Source organism: Cervus elaphus, chromosome 20 (genome assembly GCF_910594005.1).
Source record: "Cervus elaphus chromosome 20, mCerEla1.1, whole genome shotgun sequence".
In the NCBI taxonomy this organism is placed as follows: domain Eukaryota; kingdom Metazoa; phylum Chordata; class Mammalia; order Artiodactyla; family Cervidae; genus Cervus; species Cervus elaphus.
Window position 1 is genome coordinate 121,964,677 of NC_057834.1, and position 27,154 is coordinate 121,991,830.

The 27,154-nt window shown below is 45.5% G+C and overlaps 1 protein-coding gene across 9 annotated transcripts in view; it reads left to right on the plus strand.

Annotated features, from left to right (window-relative positions):
* The first annotated feature begins 5,931 nt into the window (after nt 1-5,931).
* The window catches only part of ERI3 (ERI1 exoribonuclease family member 3), a 128,504-nt gene continuing 107,281 nt past the window's right edge, over nt 5,932-27,154 (plus strand). For 2 of the 9 annotated variants that reach the window (XM_043878382.1, XM_043878381.1), the window contains exons 1-3: nt 6,027-6,388; nt 8,816-8,891; nt 19,785-20,062. In XM_043878382.1, coding sequence (XP_043734317.1) covers nt 6,254-6,388; nt 8,816-8,891; nt 19,785-20,062 — 489 coding nt within the window. In that variant the 5' untranslated portion in view covers nt 6,027-6,253. Of the gene's footprint in view, nt 6,389-8,815; nt 8,892-15,034; nt 15,181-19,784; nt 20,063-27,154 lie in introns of those variants that run through there. The other 7 variants (XM_043878388.1, XM_043878380.1, XM_043878383.1 and 4 more) reach the window with 7 other exon arrangements.

Consider the following 27,154-nt stretch of genomic DNA (forward strand, 5'->3'; position numbering starts at 1 on the left):
ACAGTTGGGACAGCACTGTGGGCCCTACCTCTGGGGCATGTGAATCACAGTTCTCTCCGGAACAATGGGCAAGGCAGGGAGAAGTCAGAGGCTTAGGGGTGGGAAGGCTAGCACTAGAGAAGGAACAGTGGAGCAGCTTGGGGAAGACAGCCTCCCTGGGCAGGTGGCTCCATTTGATTTCCGATTTAAAGGGGAGGCTTAGATAGCCAAGAAGAAAAAGCCTAATAAGAAAAATATTAAACTGCAGTGTGTGTGTCCCCAGGGACTTCCTGTTGCCATGACTGACCTCCCGGAGAGCGCCATTCGTTCCCGAGCATGGCAGCTTTATAGGCACTTGTAGGCCTGCAAAGAACACCAATTTGCTGCTGCAGTTTGTTTTGATAACTGAAACTTTCAATAAATCTATATTAAAATCAAAGGGAAAATTAACTAGGCCCCAGTGAGGGGCAGAGAGATAAGGGAGCACATTACCACCCTGGCCTCAGCCACCCCACATCCATCTCTTAGTTCAGATTCAGGTCACCAGGGAGATGAATGGCTCAGGCTCATGGGGAACAGCCCTGGGGAAAGCAGGGTGAAGACGGCATGGCAGGTCTAGCCCTGACTGCTCTTGGAGCGGAGAAAACTGGGGCGGGGGGGGGGGGCGCAGGTGAGGGGTGACGAGGTGGTATGGTGGTGATCACAGAGGGAAGAGGAGTTGCCAGAGGGATAGGGGAGGGGTAAGAATAATAGTAATAGCCAAAACATATTCAACTCTATGCAGGATACTGTTTTAAGCATGTTTAATTCTAGTAACAAGTAGAGACTAGTATTATCTACACTAGAGAGATGAAGAAACTGAGCCTCAGAGAATATATGACTTGCCTAAGGTCACAGATAGAGCCAGGTTGCAAACCTGAGCAGGCTCTATCCATCCAATCTCTCACTCCTTATAACTGCACTATGCTATCTTACACGGCTTACAGGGGCTGAGAATGGCAGAGCGGCTTTTCTAGTTATCAAATAAGATGGTTTCAGACTCAGTCTGTGTTCTCTTAGCTGTGCCATGTTTGAGGGCTGCCATGCATTGTCCTTGGGTCCTGGGTTCTCTGCCCTTTAACTGATAATTAAGGTCCCAACTTTGACTGTCATCTTGCTATTTTTCCTGGTGGCTTGACAGGGCTGCAGAAGAACCCATGGGGTCTTCTTTGGTTCTTGCTCTCAGTGTTCACTTTAGATCAGTCACTTAATCCAGTAGCTAGGTGGTTTAACCAGGGTGTATCTGTGACTGTATTGGACTCAGTTCATCTGTCTCTGACAATTCACTTGCCCCATCTTTCACATCCCACCCTGGGCCTTGGCCACTTGTTTTTTGGACAGCTCAGCTGCCACTACTATCACATCATTTACTAATACATTTGATTGTCTTAGCTTCCTTTGGGAGGAGGGTTAGGTTGTGATAGAGCTTCCAATGTGCCCACTGTGGTGAGACTCAGTGGCCTATTTTGATCAAGCCAGAGGCTCCTCATGATTTCTAGTTTCAGAAGAACCACTGTGCTTTGGGGTGTGGGATCTGGTGCCCCCTGTGGCTGTGGCACCCCCTTGACTGCAGATCACAACAAATATGGAAAATTCTTAAAGAGATGGGAATACCAGATCACCTGACCTACCTCCTGAGAAATCTGTATGCAGGTCAGGAAGCAACAGTTAGAACCAGACATGGAATACCAGACTGGTTCCAAATTGGGAAAGGAGTACATCAAGGCTATATATTATCATCCTGCTTATTTAACTTATATGCAGAGTACATCATGTGAAATGCTGGGCTGGATGAAGCACAAGCTGGAATCAAGAATGCTGGGAGAAATATCAATAACCTCAGATATGCAGATGACACCACCCTTATGGCAGAAAGCCAAGAAGAACTAAAGAGCCTCTTGATGAAAGTGAAAGAGGAGAGTGAAAAAGTTGGCTTAAAACTCAACATTCAGAAAACTAAGACCATGGCGTCTGGTCCCATCACTTCATGGCAAATAGATGGGGAAACAGTGACAGACTTTATTTTGGGGGGCTCCAAAATCACTGCAGATTGTGACTTCAGCCATGAAATTAAAGAGATGGGAATACCAGACCACCTGACCTGCCTCTTGAGAAATCTGTATGCAGGTAAGGAAGCAACAGTTAGAACTGGACGTGGAAGAACAGACTGGTTCCAAATTAGGAAAGCAGTATGTTAAGGCTGTATATTGTCACCTGGCTTATTTAACTTATATGCAGAGTACATCATGAGAAATGCTGGGCTGGATGAAGCACAAGCTGGAATCAAGATTGCTGGGAGAAATATCAATAACCTCAGATATACAGATGACACCACCCTTATGGCAGAAAGCCAAGAAGAACTAAAGAGCCTCTTGATGAAAGTGAAAGAGGAGAGTGAAAAAGTTGGCTTAAAACTCAACATTCAGAAAACTAAGATCATGGCATCTGGTCCCATCACTTCATGGCAAACAGATGGGGAAACAGTGGAAACAGTGACAGACTTTATTTTTGGGGGCTCCAAAATCACTGTAGACGGTGACTGCAGCCATGAAATTAAAAGATGCTTGCTCCTTGGAAGAAAAGTTATGACCAACCCAGACAGCATATTAAAAAGCAGAGACATTACTTTGGCGACAAAGGTCTATCTAATCAAAGCTATGGTTTTTCCAGTAGTCATGTATGGATGTGAGAGTTGGACCATAAAGAAAGCTGAGCACCGAAGAATTGATGCTTTTGAACTGTGGTGTTGGAGAAGACTCTTGAGAGTCCCCTGGACTGCGAGGAGATCCAACCAGCCCATCCTAAAGGAGATCAGTCTTGCCTATTCATTGGAAGGACTGATGTTGAAGCTGAAACTCCAATACTTTGGCCACCTGATGCAAATAACCGACTCATTTGAAAAGACCCTGATGCTGGGAAAGATTGAAGGCTTGAGGAGAAGGGGACGACAGAGGATGAGATGGTTGGATGGCATCACCTACGCGATGGGCATGAGTTTGAGTAGGCTCCGGGAGCTGGTGATGGACAGGGAAACCTGGCGTGCTGCAGTCCATGGGGTCGCAAAGAGTCGGACACGACTGAGTGACTCAACTGAACTGTGGCTGGTGGAGTGGTGGAGTAATACAACCTTCCCTTCCTGTCTGAGAAGTGATGGTTTTATATGGTCTACTGTAGGACAAAGTCACTAGCTGTGCTTTCTTTCAACCTTTGGTCATATTTATATTTTCTTTCCCTCCTGCTCGCCTCACTTACATTCTCCCCTCACTCTTGCCGTCCTGGATTTCTACTTCCCAATGAAATCTTACAACATAAGCCTTGCCTCAGGCTCTGTTTTCTAGGGAACTAGAACACAGCCAAGGTGGAGTAGTGGTAAAGAATCCATCTGCCAATGCAGGAGACACAACAGACGTGGATTTGAGCTCTGTGTCAGGAAGATTCCCTGGAGCAGGAAATGGCAACCCACTCCAGTATTTTTGCCTGGAAAATTCCATGGGCAGAAGAGCTTGACAGGCTATAGTCCATAGGGTTGGGTCGCAATGAGTCGGACATTACTGAGGGTGTGTGCACAAGCACACGCACATACACACATACAATCAGCCAAAGGCTTGAGGGAGCCAAATGTTCGCTTGCTGCTGCTGCTGCTGCTGCTAAGTTGCTGCAGTCGTGTCCGACTCTGTGTGACCCCATAGATGGCAGCCCATCAGGCTCCCCTGTCCCCAGGATTTTCCAGGCAAGAATACTGGAGTGGGTTGCCATTTCCTTCTCCAAAGCATGAAAGTGAAAAGTGAAAGTGAAGTCGCTCAGTCGTGTCCAGACTCTCAGCGACCCCATGGACTGCAGCCTACCAGGCTCCTCCGTCCACGGGATTTTCCAGGCAAGAGTACTGGAGTGGGGTGCCATTGCCTTCTCTGAAATGTTGGCTTAGGCAGCAGTATAAGGCACCAAGTGTACTTAAACTATCCCATTATTTGAGTGCATTTTGCTTGCTCCATGTCCAAAAAAAGCTTACAATTTGGTGAGGCCCTGGAAGTTGTTCAGATGAGCTCTAGAGCACCAAGGTGGAAAGAACACATTTTGGGGCAGTCGAGGGGACCATGGAAGGCTCCATGGAGAATCTTGGGCCTGGGTGCTAAGGAAAACCTCCAATCCTCATACAGTATGTTTACTTCATTCTTACAGCCAAGAAGGCTGGCTATGACCTATTCTCAGACTAGATTTAGGATATAACAAAGCCAGAGGCAAGAGAGGCCATACTAGGGCCTCTTACTGGTCTAATTTTATTTATCTATTTGTTCATTGTCTGCTCTTCCTCTCCCTCCTCTTCCCTAATATAAAAGCTCCTTGAGGACACAGATTTTTTTTTTTTTTTTTTGAGGACACAGATTTTGTGTGACTTACTCACCAATGAATCCTCAGCAAAATCCTGAATCCTGAATCGTGACACTTAGCAGAGGCACTATATAATAAAACATGTTGACTGATCTGATCAACTGGGATTAACGTCTAGATAACATTAATTGGAGGAAAGTGAGTCACTCAGTTGTGTCCTACTCTTTGCAACTCCATGAGCTATATAGTCCATGGACTTCTCCAGGCCAGAATACTGGGTATACTGGGAGTGGGTAGACTTTTCCTTCTCCACAGATCTTCCCAACCCAGGGATCGAACCCAGATCTTCTGTGTTGCAGGCGGACTCTTTACCAGCTGAGCCACCAGGGAAGCCCTTAATGGGAGGAGGAAGAGCCAATTACAGCTCCAAAAATCAGGGGATAGATAGATGTACTTCCACTTTACTGACCTTGGGTTAAGAGACACCAGTCCCTGCTGATGCTTATTTCCTGATTTGTTCACAAACATTTATTGTATTCCTGCTTTCTGTCTGGAACTGTGCTGGGTATTACTTCAGAGCATGAACAATATGCAAATAATGCCTATGTTAAAGGATTTACAGCCCTAGGGAGAGACAACAAAGAAACAGACAATTATAAAACCATGACATAAATTCTGTAGGTGCAGAGCAGAATCGCCTAATCCACAATGTGGAATTAAGGTAGGAATTCCCTAATATGGGGATTACCAGGTTTTCCCAGCTCAGGCGGAAACCATATTACGTTAAGGTCAGATCTCACAGAGGTGGTAAGGCCCAGAAATGACATCATTTTCTTAAGTGAATATATTCAGATGGCAGACAGAGGGCTTGGTGACTGAAGATGGGCCCAGAAGATGGTTCCTGGCTGAGTGGGAGGCTGTCAAAGCCATCACTGGCTTGGCCAAGGCTGGGGTTCCCCAGCTCAGAACCTGGTACTCTTGACTTCCCAGAGAGGCATAACCAAGATGAAGAAATACATCTCTGGCTTTGGCCAGAGTTTCTTCCTAGTTGACTGAAGTAATTGACTGTGGAAATTCTCTGTAGCTGAGGCCAGAATCTTTTTAACTCTTAAGTTCCCTGTGGAGCTGATCTGACCAACTCAGTTCCCTCTTCCTTGGGAAGGCCCTTCAGAAATCTAACCATTTTCTTCTTCGCCTAAAATCACCCTCCTCTCAGGTCTTCCCCACGCTCACCTCAGAGAGGTAATGATAATAATGACTTGTTGAATGTACTACTCATGAGGTGACATCTAAGTACAACATGTCACCTTATGAACCTATACTCAACTCATGAGCATACTGGAAGGTGGGAAAACGGAAGTGGGTTACCTGGGTCGGTCTAGGCCTCAAAAAGTTTCGTTTTTTTAAAAAATTTCTTTCACAGCTCTGAAGTGAGGCCCCTTCACTTTCTTCAAAATACGTGCAACATCAAAACTACAAGTCCCATAAGGCCTGCCGAAGGGAGTCACCATCTTGGCACACCTTAGCGCGCATGTCGGCGGGAGAGCGAGCCTTCGGGGAGAAGAAGCCCCGCCCTTCTGCAGCCCATTGGTCGGAGGAGCCGGCGGCGGGCTCAGCGGTTGGCCACCGCGCCCGCCCGTCCGCCGCGTCGGCCGGGGTCAGAGTGCGCGGAGGTGAGTCGGTGTGTTGTGGACTCGTGGTGCTGGCTGCCGCTGTTGAGGCGGCCGGGAACGGGCGGTGGGGAGCGGGCGGAGCTGGCCCTGCCTCTGCCTGGCCGGCGCCGCAGTCGGCGCGGGCCGCGCCCGCCGCCGTAAACTGTCCTGAGCTTCTGCTCAGGCCGAGGGAGACGTCGGGGCCTGCACCTGGAGGGAGCCTGCCGCGCTGGCCCCGAGGAGGGGGCGTTGCCATGGCGACAGCCTCTCCTGCTGCTGACGGGGGGCGGGGGCGGCCCTGGGAAGGAGGGCTGGTCTCCTGGCCCCCTGCTCCTCCGCTTACAATCCCTTGGACTTGGATGGGCCCGAGTTGGGGGCAACATCCCGGGGTGGGTGATGCGGCGAGGCCCCCCAGATTGGGCCCTGGTAATGCATGCGGGGTGAGGGTCGCGGCGCGCAGTTTGGGCAGCCTGGGGTGCTGGCCCATGTGCTCACCCTGGATGCATATGGTCTACTGAGAAACGTTCAGGCGGAGAGGGAGAGGGGCAGGGCTTTGCAGGACAGGCTGGGTGAGGTGATTAAGCATGCTGACTTCTTACCTGGGGTTCCTTAGGAGGAGAAAGAGAGGTTTGATCAAAGAGGATAGAAACTAGCAAGGAAATGGTAGATAGAACATCCCCTTTACCCCCTCCCCGACACACATACGCGCAGACACGCAAGATTAGCAGTTCACGTCTTTGTAAATCTGTATCCGTGGTAGTAGTTATGGTGGAAAGAGTGAATAAAGGGCCTAACTTGGCTAGCTTCCTGTTTGCTTTTCCTGCAAATGCTCCAGCAACAGGTGTTTTCTTAAAAAGTCATGAACTTGGATTGGGGCTTGGCTGCAGTCTTGCAAAATATAACTGCGTCTTGTGACTTGAAAAATGCTGAACGTGGCTTCTCTTTGGGGGCTTGAATTCTCTCCTTAGGGCTGGATTTTGCAAACTGGTATTACCCATCATTGCCTCTGCTATAGGTTTCTGGTATTAGTTCTTGTCAGACATTTTATCAGCCTTCCAGCTGAAGGGCAAAAAAACAGGAATCCCATTGGCTAAAGACTGTACACTATTTGAACTATAGTAGGTTGTGATTGGCTGAATGATTTTTGATTGTAGAGTTTCTACCAGAAATTGGCTTCATCAAATTCTGCTTTATTTGGACTTTATCATACACAGCATGCCTTGTTTTGGTGGGTTCATGCCTGGAGCTTAAGTATATTATACCTGAATTCCCTACCATTTAAAAGCCAATTTATAAACAGGGACTTGGAGTGTGACTCCACTAATGTGTGTGTCTGTGATCTTGGTTAGAAACCCACTTGGCTGCCTCTCCTCAGAGAGGTGGGGGTTGGGGGAAGGTAGCTGCCGGGAAGTGATTGATAAGGTTTCCTTTATGGATTCTGTGGTGCTTCACTGGAGCTCAGAGCACTTTGGCAACTTAAGCACTCCAAATTAAAAGCTCATTAACAATTCCTGCCCAAAGATCCTGTAAATAATCGGCTAGCTAGGTCACAGAGCTTGGCTGAGAGCTCTCCTTGCAACTTGAAATTTCCAAATAAAAGTGCTTTTATTCCCTTTCATTTTGAAAAGTGTTTTCTTTGTGGTGGGGTAGGTTGGCGAGTGGCATTTTCCTAGGGGATCTGAGTAGAATAAAGTGTTAAATGTGTAGAGTGGTAGACAGGAGTAGATTGGATCCAAACCTCGGTGTTTTCTTTGTGCAAGTGCGTTGCTGGCTTACATGGGCACCTTTGCAACTTCTAGTCTTTTGGAAGATGTGATTAGTAAAAGGTGTAAGATTTATGTGCTCTGAAGAGAAAGTATGGAAGATCTGAATTAAGTGATAAATATGATAAGTATCCATTGATGATTTGACTTGGGGTTTGGCTACCTGGACTTTTTTAGAACTTGAGGCAGACCTGCATGTATTCTGCAAGTGTTAACCTGGTCTATGTGGTCCATTTGCAATATAGCCTGTGGTTTTGCGGCAATCAGTGCTTGCCCCAATCCCTGCCTCAGTTCCTGAGTTATGAATATTGTCAGCTGTAACCAGTGTCCCCTCCTTGACTAGACTAGGATTCTGGATTATCCAGAGAGCCACCACTTCATGGCCATATTTCTCAGTCCAGGCTCTGATATTTTAAATGTTGAGTGTCTCTAGGAGATAAACCTCCTTTGGAAGAAAAATATGCCATTGGAGAAAATGAAATTCATCATTCCAAAAATATATATAGTTGACCATTGAAAAATGCAAAAGTTAAGGAGACCGACTCCCCACACAGTTGAAAAATCTGCTTATAAATTTTGACTCCCCCAAATTTAACTGTAAATAGCTTTAACTGGAAGCCTTACTGATAACATAAGCAGTTGATTAACACATATTTTATATGTTATATGTATATGTACTTGTATTTAACACATTCATGACATCTTATTTTTTTCTTAAATTTTTTGTCATGTCTAGGCTGCTTGGCTTATCAGCAAGTTTTTTTTAAATTGTCATGCATCTCCAAAAAATGTCCAGTATATTTATTGAAAAACACCCTAACGTAGGAAGTAGGCCCACACAGTTCAAACCTGTGTTGTTCAGAGGTCAACTGTAGCTTCTGAAAACTCTGTACTGGTACTGTCTTCCACATAGATAACTGTTACCCCAAAGTAGTTTGAGTTTAGGAGTTTGAAGTATAGTGTGGTCTTAAGTTGTTTCAAAGAGCAGCCCCCTGGGGATATGATCATTTATACTGAAATAGACTTGTTGCAGAGATGTGTATTTATCCACAGCATTGGGGCTTTCCAGCTCTCACTGAACCTTCAGCATCCCCAGCGGCCAGTCTTGGCATCTTCGAAGTAAGGAGAGGTGAGAAGTCTTATTGCATGGTCAAGTTTTGGCTTGACGTCTTCCTGATGAGTATTTGGGCTTGGAGGGAGGGGAGTGGGGACTGGTGCACATTTTACTTTTCTGTAGCTTTTTCTGACAAAATACCGTATGCTGAAAGATGACTGAAACTTATGCAAAGTTTATGAACTGGTGAGAGTTGGAGGTGGGGTATCAGACTTTCAAGTTCTGCCATGATTTCTTTGTGGACATCGCACAAATACCTACTTGAAGTTCAGGAATGTCGAATAGAGCTGGAATGATTCTTTGTCCTAAGAAATACATGTCTTAGGACATTCGGAAGGATCATATTTATTTGTTTTTTTATAAATGCATTTTACCAAGGCCTTTGGGATCTTGGTTTAATTTGAGTTGTGGATCACCTCTGGGTGGATGGTTAATTCCAGCCTATTTCCATTTTATGAGGATTTTTGAGGCTGGCTAAAAAGTTATGCTCTGTTGATTGATATCCAGGATCTCAGAGGCTGTTTGTTGAATAACTGAGGTCCAGGCATTTTGCTTGGTGTTGGGCTCGTGGTGAACAAGACAACTGGTATCTCTGTCCCTAAAGAGCGTACATGGGAGAGACAGATAGTAAAGAAGCAGTTATGAGACATCTGAGAGGGCTATAACAAGGTAAGTATATGTGCTCTGAGAGTACTTAGAAGGAGCTCCGACCCAGACTGATGGGTTCAGGGAAGGCTTTACAGAGCAAGTAACCTACTCAGCTAGAATTGAATGAAGATGTGAAGAATTAAGCATAAAGGTCAGAGCTTTGTTGAGTTTTAGAAGCTGAAGTTCAGTGTGATCGAAACACAGAGAACTCAGTGGACAGGGAACAGGAGAATATGATAAGAAATGAAGGAGGAAAGGTAAGCAGAAGCCAGGGCCTTATCAACTCTTAGGATTAAATAGTGGGTAGAAAAGAAAGATTAGATCAGCAAACTTTCTGTGTAGGACCAGGTAGTAAATAGTCTTTATGGGTCTTTGTCACAACGGTTTACTTTGTTGCTATGGCACAAAAGCAGCCATAGTACGAAAATGAATGAGCATGGCTGTGTTCCAGTAAAACTTTATAAAAACAGGTGGCAGCTGGATTTGGCTTGTGAACCAACCACTAGATCAGACCATCATAAAAGCAGTGAGGAGCCATTGAAAAGTTTTAAGCAGGAGCCTGATACTACATTTGTGTTTTGGAAAGTTTGCTTTGATTTCAATGTTCAGTGTTAAGAATAGATTGTGATAGGTAGAGAGACCAGTAAGGAGGCTGTGGCAGTTACATATGGGGGACATTTTATATTTTCGCTATTGAGGCAATGTTTTGAGAACTAAAAATTGAGTACACCTGAATCTTTGCATCGATGTGTATGCTGTCCTCTTCACTAATTTTCTGATTATCTACTTGAGCTTAAAGGATGTTTACTTGAGAAATTATTGGCAATACCAGCTCCTGTTTCACAGACTAGAAAAGATGGGTGGGAAGGACAAGTTGGTGTGGAATGCATGAGAAGTTTTGGGAAACTGTTTTCTATTGAAAAAAGTCGGAAATAAATGTAGCCTGGGAGAGAGTTTAGTCTTTGGTCTCACAGCTTAATGCCAATTACTTTGAACTTCCTGAACTGTATACACGGAGGGGGACCCATGTTCCTAAGCTTCCCAGGATATTGCCTTATTCTTTATATGTCCTACTTAGTCTCTCCTTTGTTTGCTTGTAGGAAACCGGTGACCTTTCTCTGGTTTTGAGAATGTCTCCTAATTGAGTATGACGGTGTGTGTCAGGTACAGGGACCAAATAAAGTATTTGTGAGTGTCTGATGAATTGTCCTCCTCCTATAAGCTCTGGTGTGCATTGCTGGAGGGAAGCCTATAGGTTTCTGATAGCAGTGCTTATGTGACCTTGGGCAAGTGACTGACTTCTCTGAGTTTAGCTTTCATGTCTGTAAAATGGAAGGTTGGTTAAGGATTTGATGAGATGTAAAACTCCTAGCACGGTGTCCTTAACTTTTGTTATTAATAGTATTTTACACAATTTTTTTAAAAAGCATCTAGCAATCGGGTGACTTGGCCTTTGGCTTAGTGTGTTTGGGGTCCTCACAATCGTCATTGTGGCCGTGTGATAGAAACGCAGCCCCTGGTGGAGGCAGCCAACAGACAGGAGTACATTATAATTAAGGCAAGACGCTGCTTTTCACAATGGAAAATTTTCAGACAGCAGGAGTCCCATCCGGAATTCCAGAACTTTCTTTGGGGTGGACCTTAGCCCCAATACCATCAGTGAAGCAAACTGGGCGAGCAGCTACCTGAAAGAAATTCATCAAAGTGTGACCAGTCATTTCTCCCAGTCTGTCAGGGTCATTTATTAGTGTTGCCACCCTTGTGGCCCTTCGTCTTTGTAAAGTGCCTCTTGAATGTGTTTTTTTAAATTACTTTTCACCACCCCTCTGGGAAGTGGGCCAGGTGGTCAGCATTACTGTCCTTGCTGCACAAGTGAGGAAACTGAGGCCCGGGATGGTTGAGTGTGCTGTCAGCTGGTGCGGTTGCCTCCCGATGAGATTGTGTGCGTTTATTGCTGTGATTTCTCTTCCTTTGAGTGAGAGGTGTATAGTTGATGCAGAACTGCGGTCTGCTGCATGCCTTGTCCACATCTGCTCGTCTTGATCTGGATCCGTTTATTCACTTGGTCCTGTTGGGTTTTAATTGATGACTGCTAGGAACAGGCCTGCTGGGAAGCAGATTCCCTTTGGGTCATTGTTTTTAGACCATCCCCCTTTGGGGACATTCTTGGGGGAGCCTTGGGTGACGAGAGATTGCTTTGATATGTTCAAAATTGTGCCTCGTGCCCCACAGCTACAGGTAAAATCAAAAGGCAGATAATTTATGGGAGTGTCAGAGCTGGCCGCTGGCACCTCAGGAGGCCATTAGTATGCCTGTTCAGACCCTCTGTGTCCTTGCAATTGATTCCTCTTTGCATGAGCTTGATTTGGGAAGCTGTAGATCTGTGGGTAGTGATTGGATGTGACAGTCCAAACACTGGTCCCTAAATTAATCCTTTTAATAGTATTCCCGCACCAAGGCAGTGCTGGCCCACTCTCTCTTACTGGGGAGGACAAAATTGGTGGGGGGTGAGAGGGTAGGAAGAAGAGAGAAAGAAAAGAAGCTTTTCTTGGTTCTTAGGCCCTGCTCTGTTCTGACACGTTCCAGTTCCAGAGCAGTTGACGTCATAAGTCGCTCAAATGTTGCCTCCCACTTTGTGCCTGACCCTGCGCTGAGAGTACAGAAATGAAGAAAACTTGGCCCTTGCCCTTAAGGATCTAGGTCTAGTTAAGTGTTCCTCACACTTTTTAGAACTCATATACTCCTTAGATGGAGAAAAACTATGCTTTAATGCTACTTGGAATTTTAAAATGGTTTCAATGGTCCAACCAAAAGAAGTACTTTTTACACATACATATGTAACATATACCCCTACACCTGTCTTCCATTGTTCTCACCTGATGAAACTCCCTGAAAATTTTTATCTCCCTGAAAATGACTGGTAAGAGGAGAATCAGGTAACTAAAATCTTACAATATAGTGAGATGAAAGTTATGAAGTAGGAATAAACTGTGCCGCTGGATCACTTAAGCAATCAACTTTCTGATGAAGTGTCAGAGAAAGTTACTAAAAGGGGAAGATTTGAGCTGGGTTTTGAAGAAGGAGCAGTAATTTGCCTGATGAAAATGGAAGTACATTTCAAAACAGAGGGAGCAGCAATTGCCAAGGCACAGATTTGTAAAAGGAAATGTCACGTTAAGGGGCCTGAGCACGAGCTGGTTGTCACCCTGCTTCCTGTGAGTTTCTTTGCTCCATGAGACAGGAAGATTTGCTCCTATGGAACTGGGTTGGAGGAGAGGTTTTGAGTTCATTGTGCTGCAGTTGTTCTAATCCAAGATGTTGCTTCCCGTTTCCGCTTTTGTACCCAGGGCTGCAATTTGTTTTTCTTCTTAGAAACAAATTTGGGTGATTTGGACAGACTTAATTATTGCTTATGGTTGAGTTTCTTTTAGTTAAAGTCATATCTTAGCTCAGAAAAAAACTACAGTTGATATGCATTGTTAGCCCTATGGCTGATGGGAGAATCAGCCAAGTGGAGAACGCGGGCCCTCAAATGTAGGAGAGGAGAACAGGGCCCTGAAGAGCTGAGTGCATCTCAGCCTTAGTGTTCCCATGTGTGAAATGGGAATGCTGTTACCTTTTTTACTTGATGGTTGGGAGGCTTAAATGAGATGAAATATGTAAATTAACGACTGTAGTGCCTAGCTTATAGTAGATCTTCAGAAAATAGTAGTTTCCTTTCCTCTTTCTCCTGTATTAACAATAATTCCCTTTAACTGAGATCGTACTATTGTGCAAAGTGCTTTGTACATATTATATGATCTAATTTAATCTTTACGAGATAGGCATTATTGTTGTAGCTATTATTACAAAGAACATGTGGTGGAGTCGGGATTTGAACTGGTGTTTGTCTCATACCAGCATTTTTAACAGCTACTTGTTTCTGTTCTAGTTCTCCATCTTGGAAGCAGGGAAGTAGCCAGTTCTGGGTACCTCCCATCTGGGATCAGACGCTGTTCTATGGGTGTGGGAGGACCTTAAAGGGATGAGAGTACTGTACCATACCCTGCCCTTTCTCCATTTTTTTCCTGTTTATGCTGTGTTAGGAAACTAGCCTTTGCCCCCTCTTCTGTGCTATGGGGCACAGCTGACATGCAGGTCTTTTGCAAAGAGAGGTTTCTCAGCCTTGGCCCCTTAGAGGAGTTGGCCCAAGTCACTGGATGTGGCTGAGGGTTAGCAAACAGCAGGCAAATCGCAAACAGGCACTTCTTTTTTCCATGCTGTCTTGAGTGGCTGAGATGGGCTAATTGAAGGGGAGAGGCAGCCTCCTATAGCTCGTGATGTTGCCGTCAGAATTTTGTGTTCCTGAAGGTCTTTAGCGACTTTAGCTCTGCTGATAGTTTGGGTTTAGCAGCTGCTTCCGGTGTTGGGCAGATTCTCCCTTGCCTTGCCGTGGAGCTGAAGTAGCTGAAGCTCCAGGCCGAGAGGGTGATGGGTTCACAGAGAAGGAGAGTGTTTTGTTTGAGATGAGGACCCAGCTTTAGAGTTCCTGCTTCCATTCTGCTTTGGGGCCATCAGGAAGTCATGTAGAAGTTCCAGGCTTTTGTCGGTCTGTCAAGCTTTGTTCCACCTTCAGCAGACTAGGCCGAGCCGTCAGGCTGCTGGCCTCCGCTGTGAGACTGCAGAAAGGCTGAGGGGACAGGTGCTGGTGCCTGCTGCTTGTGTTGGGGCAGTGGCCGGAGGCTCTGAACTGGGAGTTGGGAGTCCTAGGTTCTCTTCTTATGCTTACTTGCTCTGTGAACCTTGGGCTGTTCTTTTCTCTTTCTGGGGCTCATTTTCTCTGACTGACTGGACTGTGTCTCCTCTTAGGTTTTCTTTCACCTTTGACAGTCTGTGATTTTCACAGAAAGTGCTCCAGCAGTAAGAATGCATTCATTAGACTGAACATTATGACTCTCGAAGGCATGCAGTTTATTTATATTTTTCCCAGGTTATTTTTAGCTGCTTGAGGCAGGGCCTGTGACTGATGAGTTGCAGACAGGTGTTACTGTGTTCTTGAGGATGCCTCTGTGGCTCAGGTGCCCGAGTACTTGTGCTACTTGCAGGTCAGATTGGGGCAGGGACTTGCCCTGAGACTCGGTGCTGGGGATGCCATGGCTGTCCCACGTGCTTCCAGTCAGCTGGACCCAGAACCTGCCTCACTGCCCTGGGGTTTCTCTGGAATGCACCTCTGCCTCCCAGTCTGGCTCCCCCACCCCACCCACCAACATGTGGCGTGCAGAATCTTAGTTCCCTGACCAGGGAGTGAACCCAGACCCACAGCAGTGAAAGCCCTAAGTGCTAATCACTGGACCACCAGGGAACTCCCCAGTCTGGCTTTTTATGGAATGGATTGAGTCCAGAGATGGTACAGACCCATACCCTCCCCAGAGATATCCCAAGTGGATGGGGAGGTGGGGTGGGAGTGGACCCCATATTTCATGATGGGCTTCTCTTCTGTTCTCTCCCCCAGGCTCCCCTGGCCTGCATGTGGATATTAAAGGATGGCCCCCTCCTTTCGCCCTTCCTTCCCCCTCCAGTAATGGAAGGCTATAAAATGTCTATTTACCCAAGACACCAGAATGACTCCTCTGTGGTTCCACTAATCTGGTGATTTGGTGCTTCTCTGGTCTCTCAGGTAAATACGGATCGAGGCTTTTTATAAAGGCATATTATTTCCCTCATTAAATGTGTGTTTTGGCACATGCGTTATTTACCTGACCGACAGTAATGGCTGCAGAGGAGCCATTGTGTCTGTTGTGTAAATACTCTGCCCAGAGACGGTCCTCCAGGGGCTGTGGCGCGGGCCTGCTCCTCCGAATCGGGCTGTTTTCCTCTCCCCTGCCCCACTGGGAGGCTGGTCCCTTTATTTTGAAGAGAGAGAATCATTCATTTTCCTCTTTGCCATAGGCTACTTACTACCTTTAATTTGCTAGGAGAAGGAAATGGGTGTCAGAGTAAATGTGTGTAAATCTTGGTCTCGGGTGAAAGCTGGTGTGCAAATAGATATACAGAGAACATAAATGGTTCCTTTTGAGTTCTGCCTGTCAACTAGATTCTCATAGTCCCGGTTGAAGTCCAGGTTATCAACTTAAATTCTGCAGACTTGTGACTGAAGTAGAAAGACATCAACAGAAAGGGGAAATCCCTAAGATGTCAGCGGGTAGACAGGCAGGTGGGGCGCCTCTGCAGGGAGTGCAGGGGTGTTTCTGGGGCAGGTGCTAGCAGCGGCAGGAGTGCCCAGTGAGGGGGCATTGGGTGGGGGCACTTAGGATGGAGACTGCATTGAGGGCTGGTTTTTGCCAGCCTCTGGGCAGCCTACCTTCTGTAGGCAGTACGGGATTATGGCTCCTTCATGTACTGTTCCATGTTGCCTTTTTTTAAAAATAACATTGCATGTGGCTTAAAAAATTTTTTTTGTAAAGTTTGAAATAGTCCAGATTTATATAAAGTTAGAAGTAGAGTACAAAGATTTTTTTTTCCTGAACCGTTGAGTTGAGTTGCCTACCTAACACTCCGTCACCCTAAATATTTTGCATGAATTTCCTACGTGCAAGGAGATTCTCCTACCTAACGATAGCACAACCATCAAAATTAACATTGATAATGTTACCTCCATTTAATCCTCAAACCCCATTCAAGTTTTGCCAGTTGTCCCAATAATGATCTTTGTAGAAAAATGATCCAGTTCAAAATCATGCATTGCATTTAGTTACCAGGTTTGTTTAATCTCTTGTAGACTTTTCCCAGTAAAATTTCCTTGATATTCATGACTTTGATACTTTTGAAGATTACAGGCTGGTTATTTTGTAGACTGTCTCCCATTTAGGGTTTGTCTGGTATTTTCTCATGATTAGATTCAGGTTATGCATCTAATGCAGGAGACCCTGGTTCGATTCCTGGGTCGGGAAGATCCACTGGAGAAGGAATAGGCTACCCACTCCAGTATTCTTGGGCTTCCCTTGTGGCTCAGCTGGTAAAGAATCCACCTACAATGCGGGTGACCTGGATTTGATTCCTGGGTTGGGAAGATCCCCTGGAGAAGGGAAAGGCTACCCACTCCAGTATTCTGGCCTGGAGAATTCCACGGACTGTACAGTCTATGGGGTCACAAAGAGTCAAGCATGATTGAGCGACTTGCACTTCATTTCATGCATCTTTGATAGAAATATCACAGAAATGATGCTTTGATTTTCTCATTGCATCCTATCATGTGATGCATGATTTTGATTAGTCCCATTATTGATGATGTTCATTTTGCTCACTGGATTGGGGTGATGTCTGCTAGGCTTCTGCACTGTAAACTTACTCCCTGTTAATAAGCATTCTGTGGGTAGATACTTTGAAACTATGTGAACTCGCTTGCCAAACTTTAACTTTTAAAATCATTCATTTATTTTTATCTTAAGGCCTCTTGGTTTCCTTTTTTTATTCAGTGCATAATAATCCATTAATATTATTTACTTGCCAGTGGGAGCCCCTTCAAGCTGGCTTCTGCATCCTTTGAGTGTCTCCCTGCTTTTTGGCACAACAAGATGTTCGAAGCCTCATCTTGTGCTTTCTCTGGTATAGCCCTGAAATCGGCTCTCTCTCCGAAGAGTGTTGTTTCTCCCTGGCCCTTCAGTAAACAGAGCTAGAAAAAATATATACATGTGTCTGTATATTTGTGTGTAGATATATACTCATCCTCAAATTTACATCTAGCTTTATTTTTATAAAATACATGTCAGAAACCTTGAGTTCAGCTCCAATTCCAGTTGCAGATATTTCCAGTTCCACTTTGATATACAGATGTTTTTCCCTTTCCATATTAGCAGTGAGAAGCCTGGTCCCATTGCCCTTAATGGAATCCCCTTTTGGATCAGTCCCTCTGTATGTAACTAATCTCCCTTTGTTGCTACTGCCCTCTCCCCCTCTTGGGTGTTTGTTTTATCTACCCGTGGCTCCCACATCAGGCTGCTCCTCCCTCTCTCCCAGTGGATGCCCTTCATACCCCACTGGGGCTGTGGCGTGCTGCATCACACCTTCCTGCCTCTTTATGGATGTTGGTACCTACCCCCCATCCCCAACACACATACTCTTCTGTTCCTCCCACTGCAGCTGATGGAGACTTCTATTTTCCTCTTCCACAATTAATGGCTCTAAAGCTATTAGACTGAATTTTGTAGGAAGAGAAGAGCTGCCCTCTTTTTCTTGACTTGAGTTGAACTCGATTTTTAGAAGTAAGGGAAGTATGGAACCTAGTGACTGCACACATGTGGAGGTCTGGTCTACTGTCTGCTCTCAAGGATTTTTTTTTTTAATTATTTAAAATTATTTTTTTATTGGGGTGTAGTTTTACACTGTTGTGTTAGTTTCTGCTATATAGCAGAAAAGTGAATCAGCTATTTGTATACATAGATTCCCTCTTTTTTGAATTTACTTCAAAGACTTTTTACAAGAGAGAAACTTTTTGATGTGGGTGAAATCAGTTGAGAAAGGAAGCGTTGGCCATTGTGAGGACCTCTGGCTATCAGTGTGTTGTCCGTGGCAGGGGATAGGGCATGTATAGTATCTGGTATGGGAGGTCTAGAGCAGTCTGGGGATGCAGAAGATGTTGATGTTACTCTCTGAGATTGCCTTATGCATTGGGTTTATAGGCTCAAAGTATGGGTGTCCTGAGTTGGCCAGGTGGGCATAACCCAACAGGATGATAATAATAATGGTAAGCTAATACTGAACCCTGTGTGCCAAACCCTGCTCTCATTTCACTCTCATTTAAAGAGTAGGAGCTGCTATTGTCATTTTACAGGTGAGGAATTGAACAGAACTTGCCCAAGGTGCCATGGGCAAGCAAATAAGTGGTAAAACCCAGATTCAAACCCAGAAGTGCTCCTTAATCACGATGCTTATGGTCTGATTGACCATAAACACTTTGCGTAGTATATATACATACTGGAAAACATTAAAACTTTCAAAAGTACTTATACATGGCCTGACTTTGAGGACTTAAGAGAAGAGTTCTAAGGCACTGAGGGACTTTGAATCCAAACTAGAATGTGTAATCTGAGCAGACTGGTGTCTCCCATGTCAGCAAGGCTTCCAGTACTGTTCAGGAGTGGGTGACGTGAAGAGTTGAGACAAGATCCGTCAGAATGGGGCTTCAGAAAGCTTAAACTGTGTCTGTTTCCACATTGAACAGCAAAATTTCTTGTTTAACTTTGAGGATTAAAGTTGAGGGAATTTGAGTATTGGGTATGAGATGGGAAAAACACAAACTTCCTGCTTTATTCCTCTTTCTTTTTTTTTTAGGAAGCTTGAGTTATTTGTGAGTAAAACTGAGACTTTGATTTTTATATTTCGTTAGCCCTCTAAGGAGCAGACATTCTGCAAATTTAAAGGGAAAACTTGAAAAGTGATTTGGATTTTTTTTTTTTTGCACATGTTCACTCAAAAAACTTTACTAGATTTTTAGCAATGCTCCCATTACTGCCACATCTGGGTTTTCTCTTTTTCTTCCCTATTTAAAAAAGTCCTGCAGTCATTCAAGGCCTGTAGTAGAGTCTAAAGGCAGGGGAGGGAAAGGGCCCCGGCTGCTGGCAGCTGTGCTCTGCAAGCGTCATTCATTCCCCCAGGGTGCCACTTACTGTCTGGGGGCTGGGGAGTCACCAGACTATGGTGAGCAAGCTCCCTCTGATGACTGTGCCTGCTTTCCAATTGGAAGAAGGGAGGCGGGTATATGGAGACGTCAAGATACAGAAAGGAATGCCAGGGGCACGTGGTTGGGAATGGAGCTGAGGAGAGAATCCTGGGCATTTTCTGCTGTTTGTCTGAGTCTGCCTAGCTCCCAGGACTGATTGTGCAATGGGGTCACCCCGGGTTACTTTGGGAAACTTAGCTTTAATGTTAACTGTTGCCACCTGAGAAGTGACCACAGCATTTTTGTGTCTCCTCTCTTTTGAACTTCAGAGCTCCACTTAAAGATCAAGGCCAGTGCTGCATCTTGTTTTGAGATGGTCTGGGAGACTCAGAGCTGTCATAATGCTGCGGGGGCCAGTGTTTAGGGTCTTGAACTTCAGTCATGAATACTGGGCTTTAGAAAAGGGGTGCAGAAACACTGGGGAGTGGTTCATGCTGTGTGAATATTCCTGAAGACTAGATGGAACAGGGCCACGGTGGGAGGGAGTAACCCAGACTCTGTTCTTTTTTTTTTTTTCCTCTTTCTTTTCCTTTTTTTTTTTTTTTTAACTTTCCTCCCCTAAGTTTTAGATGCTTCTGGATGTTCAATGCTAGCACCTTTACAGACTGGAGCAGCTCGATTTTCTTCATATTTGCTTTCAAGAGCAAGAAAAGTGCTGGGCTCTCACTTGTTTTCTCCTTGTGGTGTTCCGGAGTTCTGCTCCATATCCACCAGAAAGCTGGCGGCCCACAGCTTTGGCGCATCCATGGCGGCAATGATGTCCTTCCCTCCCCAGAGGTATCACTACTTTTTAGTGCTGGACTTTGAGGCCACGTGTGACAAGCCACAGATTCATCCTCAGGTAACCGTTGCATCATTGCTTCAGCAAAGGTGGGGTGGGCAAGGAGGGAGGGAGGAGAGACTGGCTTTCTGGGATGCAGAGGCACTTTCTGTTGTCCTCTTGGCTTTTAGCTACACATCTGGAGTTCCTGCCTAAGAAGCAAGACTTGACTCAGGCATCCTAGGGTGAGGTAGCCCTGAGAGGTCTCTGGAGGACAACTGGGCACACTGTTTCTCTCTGGTCTCAGCCTTTGAGAATCAAAATATTTCCTTCTGCCCCATCCTTCCTCTCTCCTTTCCCTTCCCTCCTTCCTTCTGCTGCTGCTGCATGTTGTTTTAAGGAGTACTGTGTTAGTCAGCCTCCAGGATGGCCCCCAGTGATCCTGGCCTCCGATGTTTCCACCTGTGGCAGTTCCCCTTCCGCACTGAGTCAGAGCTAGCCCTGTATGGTCAATAGAGTAGCGCGGAAGAGGTACAGTGACTTCTGAGGCTCAGTCATAAAAAGCATCGCAGCTCACCTTGCTCTTTGGGATCACTTGCTCTGGAAGAAGCCAGCCACCATGCTTTGAGGACACTCAGACAGCCCTGGGGAGAGGTACATGTGTAACAGGAACTGAGACTCTTAGCTAAAGCCAGCACCAACTTGCTAGTCATGTTTCCTGGCCCTGTCTCGAAGTGAACCTGCCAGCCCCAGTCAAGCCTTCAGATAGCTATAACCCTAGTGGACATTTGACTTCAACCTCAGGAGAGACCCCGAGTCTGACTGACCAGCCGAGCCACTCCTGAATTCCTGGCTCATAAAAACTTAGAATAAATGATTATTGATATTTTAAGCCACAAAGTTTTGGGATGATTTGTTACACAGCATTTGATAACTCAAACCACCATTGTAGGACTGTTGGAAAGGAAAATTTCTTGCTTTTTTTTTCTTAGTTAATTACCAGCTGTGTTCAGGGATCTTTTACCTTTTAAGGTGGTGCTGCTAGGAAGCTTGGATTAGCAGCAAGAGACTCGTGCACCTGTGATACTGGAGTGCTTCTTATTTTCTTTGGGGGTGTGCCTGGGGGCTGATATGGCAGTTCATTATAGTGTGGGGGTCTTGGGTGTGCCTGACTCTAGAACTATAACTCTTCCCTGTAGGGCTGGATTATCAGGTGTGTAATTCGGGGATGTGTAGACGTGTTGGTCTGGGAGTAGCTTTTAGTAGTTAGAGGAGGAGAAGAGGATGGTAGGAGCAGGCACTTGGGAGACAAGAAGGTCCCTGCAGAGGTGAACTGGGTTCATTTCTCATGGTTGGTTCTTTCCCAGGAAAGGGTTCTATCTTTAGATAGGAGATTATTTTCCAGAAAGCAGATACCACACGCTTTTACCTTCCTCTACTCCTCTCTTTCCTATTCTCCCTTGCGGTAGTGGTCTACTTTGGGAAAGGACTGAAAGCAGGCCTGCTGAGGCTTGAGAAGACAGGAGCTGGTTGAGGAGAGCGTCCTAGGGAAAGGAACGTTGCATGAGAGGGAGGACGGCCTGGGAGTGGCCTGAGCCACTTACTTTCTTAGCCTCTTGCTCCTACCCATGCTGTAGAGTCATCTTCTCCACCTCCCCAACCTACTGGAGATTCTGTGATGGGTGTGCTTGGATAGTGGGTGGGAGTCTTGGTTACATAGATTCTCTGGAGTTGAGAATCAGGGAGCCATACCCCAATATGCCATATTATCTCCCTTGCTGATGATTTCAGTCACTGAGTAAGCCCAAGCAGGACCTGAGTCTAAAAATCTAACATCCCTATTGCACAGGATTCAGCCCTCTTCTGAAGCCTCATGGTTGCTGGGTACCTTCTCGATGACATTTCCTGCTTTCTGCTTCCTGACACCTGCCTGTGTATGTTTGTTTCTGAACTTTTCAGTTAGATAATATGCTGAGATAATGATGCAGCTTTGTTCTCTTGTCCTACAGAGGGTTCTGCCAGTGTTACTGAAGATGAAGCTTGATTCATGTCTCAGTTTGGTCTGTCAGTATTACCTTTCATTTCTCTTTCAAGGACATTGTTCTTTTAATTTTTTGTTCTTTTTATTAATTTATTGCAGTGCTGAAAATGTAATGCAGCTCAGACTTAAATCACTTGTATCACCAACTTCCTTCCCAGGAAGGAGGAAACCTTCTGGACCCGGTTTGAGGTTGGGCTTCCTGCTGTTCACCAGGATCTGAGCCTGATTAAAGATTATCTCCAGAGTCAATGAACCCTGATGATGTGATTCCAAGGGCACTTAAGGAATTGGCTGCCCTGGTTCATTATTAGTAAAGCATTAGCTGTTGCTGTAGAGAACTCAGGAAGAAGCATTTGCTGTCTTGCTTATCTTTAAAAGGCGAATACGAATGATCTTGGAAATTATAGACCCGTTAGTTTACTGTGATTCCAGAGAAGATACTTGACCTGATCGTCAGATAATCAATCAGCAAACAGCTAGAAGAGCATAGGGTACTGAGTAATAACTTACATGGGTTTGTGAAGAAGAGCAAATCCTGTCAGATCAATCTAACTTCTTGCTGTGACATAGTGATGGATTTGAGTGGATCTAGGGCAAATGATAAATGTAACGCATCTCTACTTCATTAGGTCTCTACAATGCTGTGATCAACAGGTAGGAAGGTGAGTTTGGGGCTAGACAGCTCTCTTGTTGAACCGGATTGCACTCAGGAAAGGGATGGGTGGCCCAGAGTGACTTGAGACTTACTATTATTGGCAACTTAGAGCCCTCCTCTCTCTCTCTTTAAAAACAAACAATCAAAAAAACCTTCCCTAAAGCTTGCTGGTGGTGGAGTCCTGACAGGATTCAGAGAAAGTTGAAAGATGGATTGGGAAAGTTGTCAGTCCCAGATAACGGTGTCCTTCCACTGAGCTCTTCACAGGTCAGGTTCTCATTATAACCTCTCCATTGTTTAGGTCTTTTGGTCAACATGGCTAGTGAAGGAATTGGAGAGATGCTTAGGATAAGAGAAACAAAAATCATTAAAGGCACAAAAATTAAGACTTAGAAAAAAAAATTTAATATAATTTTAGTGACTGATTTTTTAGTCCATACTGGGAAGGAGTTGTTCCAAGGAGTATGATAATGACTTGCTCTTCATTTTAATAAAGACCAAACAAGAATTTGAATGGGAGCAGGAAAGATTGAGACTTGGGATGAGCATCTGCTTCTAGACGTGACAGTGAAAGAGCTTGAATATGTTGTGCAGGTTAGTTCAGCCCTCCCTAGTGGCTTGGTGACTGTCCACCTGACAGATACACTTCATGGGCAAGATCTCGATGCCTCCTGGGGGTGCATTTGGACTGTGAATCAGAACCACCCCAGCTCCTCTCCTGCCTGGCTCCCAAGAGGTGAACTCTTGAGAACGCCTAACACAGTGCACTTCTGATTCTTCTGGGAGTGTGTCATATCCCTCATTTGTGTAGGAGGCAGGAACAAGTTTTGGGCCAGGGCCTCTCTGATGGCTTGGCGTGGGGTTCATTTCTCTCGTCTGTGTCTGCCATTCAGAAGTCCCTGAGTCAGTTTGTAGGGACTGTCCAAAAGGATTGCCACCATACAAATGGACAGGCACAGGCTCAGTTGTGCTTAACAATACTGATTGTAAATGTGGTAAAACGTGGTATTTTCCATTTGTCATAATTTTTGCTGTTTACTTTTGTACTTTGTTCAGATTGCTGAAATTGGAATGGTTTGCCAGTAACAGGCTTTCACCTTTCTGGTATTTGCACTTATTTTGTTTTATATGTTTTGATTCAGATTGACAGGTATAGGTTGAATATAAGACTATTTTTCATTTGAAAATATTTTTTCATGTAAGTTAGGTGGATTACCATGTTTTAGAGACTCAGAATGTGAGGTATACAATTCCTTTCTTGCTTTAGGAATTGTTTCTTGGCGTGAAAGTAGGTTTTTATCTGGTTGAGAATCGTGACTGCCTTGTCCTCAACCAGCAAGAGTTCACATCACTCATTTTGGTGTGGATGTGCATCAAATGATGGCGGCTGTGACCCCGAAGCCCAGGGAGCAGCCTGAAAGCTTTGGTGGGAACTTTAATTGTGCCGCTTTAACCTGGGGGCAAGTTCTCTCACCACCTCAGTGTTCAGAAAAGCCTGAAGCAAATGTAAGTGAGGAAAATGAGGTGTAGGCCACAACACGTGGGGAGGAGGAAGTAACCTGGGCTGTCCAGATGGCCAGGGAGGGGTAGCCCAGGGCTCCAGTCTGGGAGCACACGTTCTGGTTGCTCCCTCCCTCCCTGAGTTTGTCCATCAGACTCCGCCAGGCCCCAAAGGTGCAGTCTTTTCCTCGCTGCTCTGCAGCAGCCCCACTGACTGTTTTCCTTCCCATCTGTATTCAAGTGCCCATAACTTTGGAGAAAAATGACCTTTAGGGTTGAGGTTTTCTAGTGTTTGCTCTTTGTCCATAGGGGCTTTTTTTTTTTTTTTTTTTAAGGAAACCTTGAAGAGATTCCATCTGCATTTTGAGTTAGAACTATGAGTAAAGGCATTTCTTTTCTATAGAAAGTTGTCCAGATGCTGGGTTATTTGGGGAGGGCAGGGTTGGGGGAGGGTTAATGGTGACAGGAGAAGGGATAATATAGAAGAGGGGCATTTGGTGGATTTTTGGTGTGATTTTTGATGTGAAGCTGACTCATTATTAGTCTTATGAAAGAGACATTTTGGAAAACTTTACAGGAAATTGATTACGATCCCTACAAATCACACTGTATTGGTCTCCTTCTCTTCCATTCAAGGCTGAGCAGCAGGAGGCCCCTACCCCCTCTACCCACCCCCACCCCCCACACCTGATACACGCACATTGCTGTTGCTCTGTATTCAGCTTCTTCCCTTCTCTGCTTCTGGTTCCTGCACTTTGCAAGTGGATGGAAAGGTCATTCCCTAGAGAAAGAGTTCACCCCTTCCTTGCCTTTCACTCGTCCTGGTCCAGGTTCCTCCAAGTGGGAGGGGTCAGGTCAGGCTTTTTAGCAGGAGGGCCCAGTTGTTGGGTTGCGGTCCATCTGCCCATGGCCCCAGTCAGTCCGCCTCCTTTTTCTGTACAGACAGGCGAAGGCACTGACGCTATTCTATTCTTCTAAACTGGGAAATGAAATGCAAAACCGACGTTAATGTAACATTATGGTTGAGATTAAATGCACCAAAATCAGGAAATTCAAAGTTATGCTTCCCACAGCAACTATAACTCAGCCTCATCTGGCGTGTGTAGTATTTTGTGTTAGTGCGGATGGTGTTATATGTTAAGACATTAAAGTTAACACCATAAGCAGAGCACAAAATGCTTGAGGGGGCTGAGTTATGATGACTGTGTGAGCCGTAAGTGTTCTTGCATAGGCTCTCAACTCCTGGAATAATTTTTCCCCTGCCCATCAGACCAATTATTGCCTTTCTTTTTAGTTATATGTCTGCTTTAGCACATCTCTTCTTCCAGGGTCACTATAAATGAGTTCCTCTATTGGTGGCCAGTGATGGGTGGGAATGGGGCAGCCCACTAGGCCCTTTTGTCCTTTTTGTTGCTGCTTCCATAAATGTGGTGCCTCCCCTGCCCCCTTCCCGGGCCCCCCCTCCACAGGCTACAGTTTCCTGGTGGTCCCTCATCGGGATGGGCCTCCCAAGGCTCTGACTGTGGCTTCTCACTAGGGCTCCCTGAATGGGAACAAGCATTTGCTGTGTCCGGGTCTTGGCCCTGTTGAAACTTCACGTGAAAGCCGAACGGTCCTTCTTTATTTGGAGCAGACATAGCAATGTGAAAGTAAAATATACATCTCGGGGAGCGGAGCACTGGTGCATGGTGGTGCTCTCTTTTGAGTTTGGCATAGCAGAGGTACAATCGAAGTGGGTTTATTTGCACTATTCAGTCTGCTTCTCTGCCTTCCCCAGGGTTTATACCTTTAAAATGCCATAGTTTGTAGTTAGGCTCTGGAGTTGCCTGGGGGTGGGACCAGGAACTTTCCTTGGGAAGCCCTCGGTCACTGGTAACAAAATCAACCACGTAATTTAGTGCAAAACAGGAGACATTTCCCCCAGCCTGTTATTATCTGGTGGCCTCTCCAGGGCTGAGACAGCTGTTGGAATGCAGATTTTGTTAGACACTGGGCTAAGGTTGGTGGTGGGGAAGAGCTCTAAAGAATGGGGCCATTGATGAATGGTGAATGAAATCAGGGATTGTAAACTAACAGTGACACTGAGCTGCCTTTTAGGGTTTTTGTTGGGCATGACAAAACCAATCAAGTCTGTAAAAGAATAGGGAGGACCTCATGGTAACCACCTTAGAGGCAATGAAAAAGCCTCTTTTTACTCTCTGGATAAAAACTTCAACCTCTATGTTACATGCCAGGATATAAAAACAAGAAATGGTCCCTACCCTCAAGGAGCTTATAGTCAAGGAACATGATAACCAGCATCGCCTGGGTGAGTACTTGGCGCAATGGGCGCACAGCAGGGGAGTGGTCAGCCCTGCTTCTGGAGGGGGCGCATAGCTCCCCAGTAAGGGCAGGTCAGGAGGTCAGGATGCCAAGTGGACCCGAGAGCTCTCAGAACTGCTGTAGCAGGAATGAATGAAGGTGCTCACAGGATGCGCCAGGACCCACTGACCCAAGTCTGAAAAAAACTGAGCTGGATTGCAAACTTGCTTGTGTGGATGTTGAAAATGAGTCAGAGAGAGAATGAAGAGTTTGAACCGGCAATTTCTTTTCTTTTCTTTTTTTCTGTGCCACATGGCTTGCGGGATCTTTCAGGCCCCAACCAGGGATTGAACCCAGGCCCTGAAAGCATTGAGTCCTAACCACTGGACCACCAAGGAAGTCCCAGAACCCAGCCAATGATTTCACCATTTGGCTAGTAGGATTGTCTGTATCATTGATATGGTATTTTTCACATTCAAGAACATCAGTGAGACTATGAAGGCTACAAAAGGTTTAAGAGAATTTTAGGCAATAAAAGTGTGAGAGGTAGAAGGATGAAGGTCAAATAGAAATATGTGAGCTAACGCCCTGAGGCATTGTCAGGAAGCTGCCCCAGAAGGTAGCTCTGGGCTGGGCTGTGAGGTCTCTAGGGAGAGGCAAGGGCTAGGGGACGACA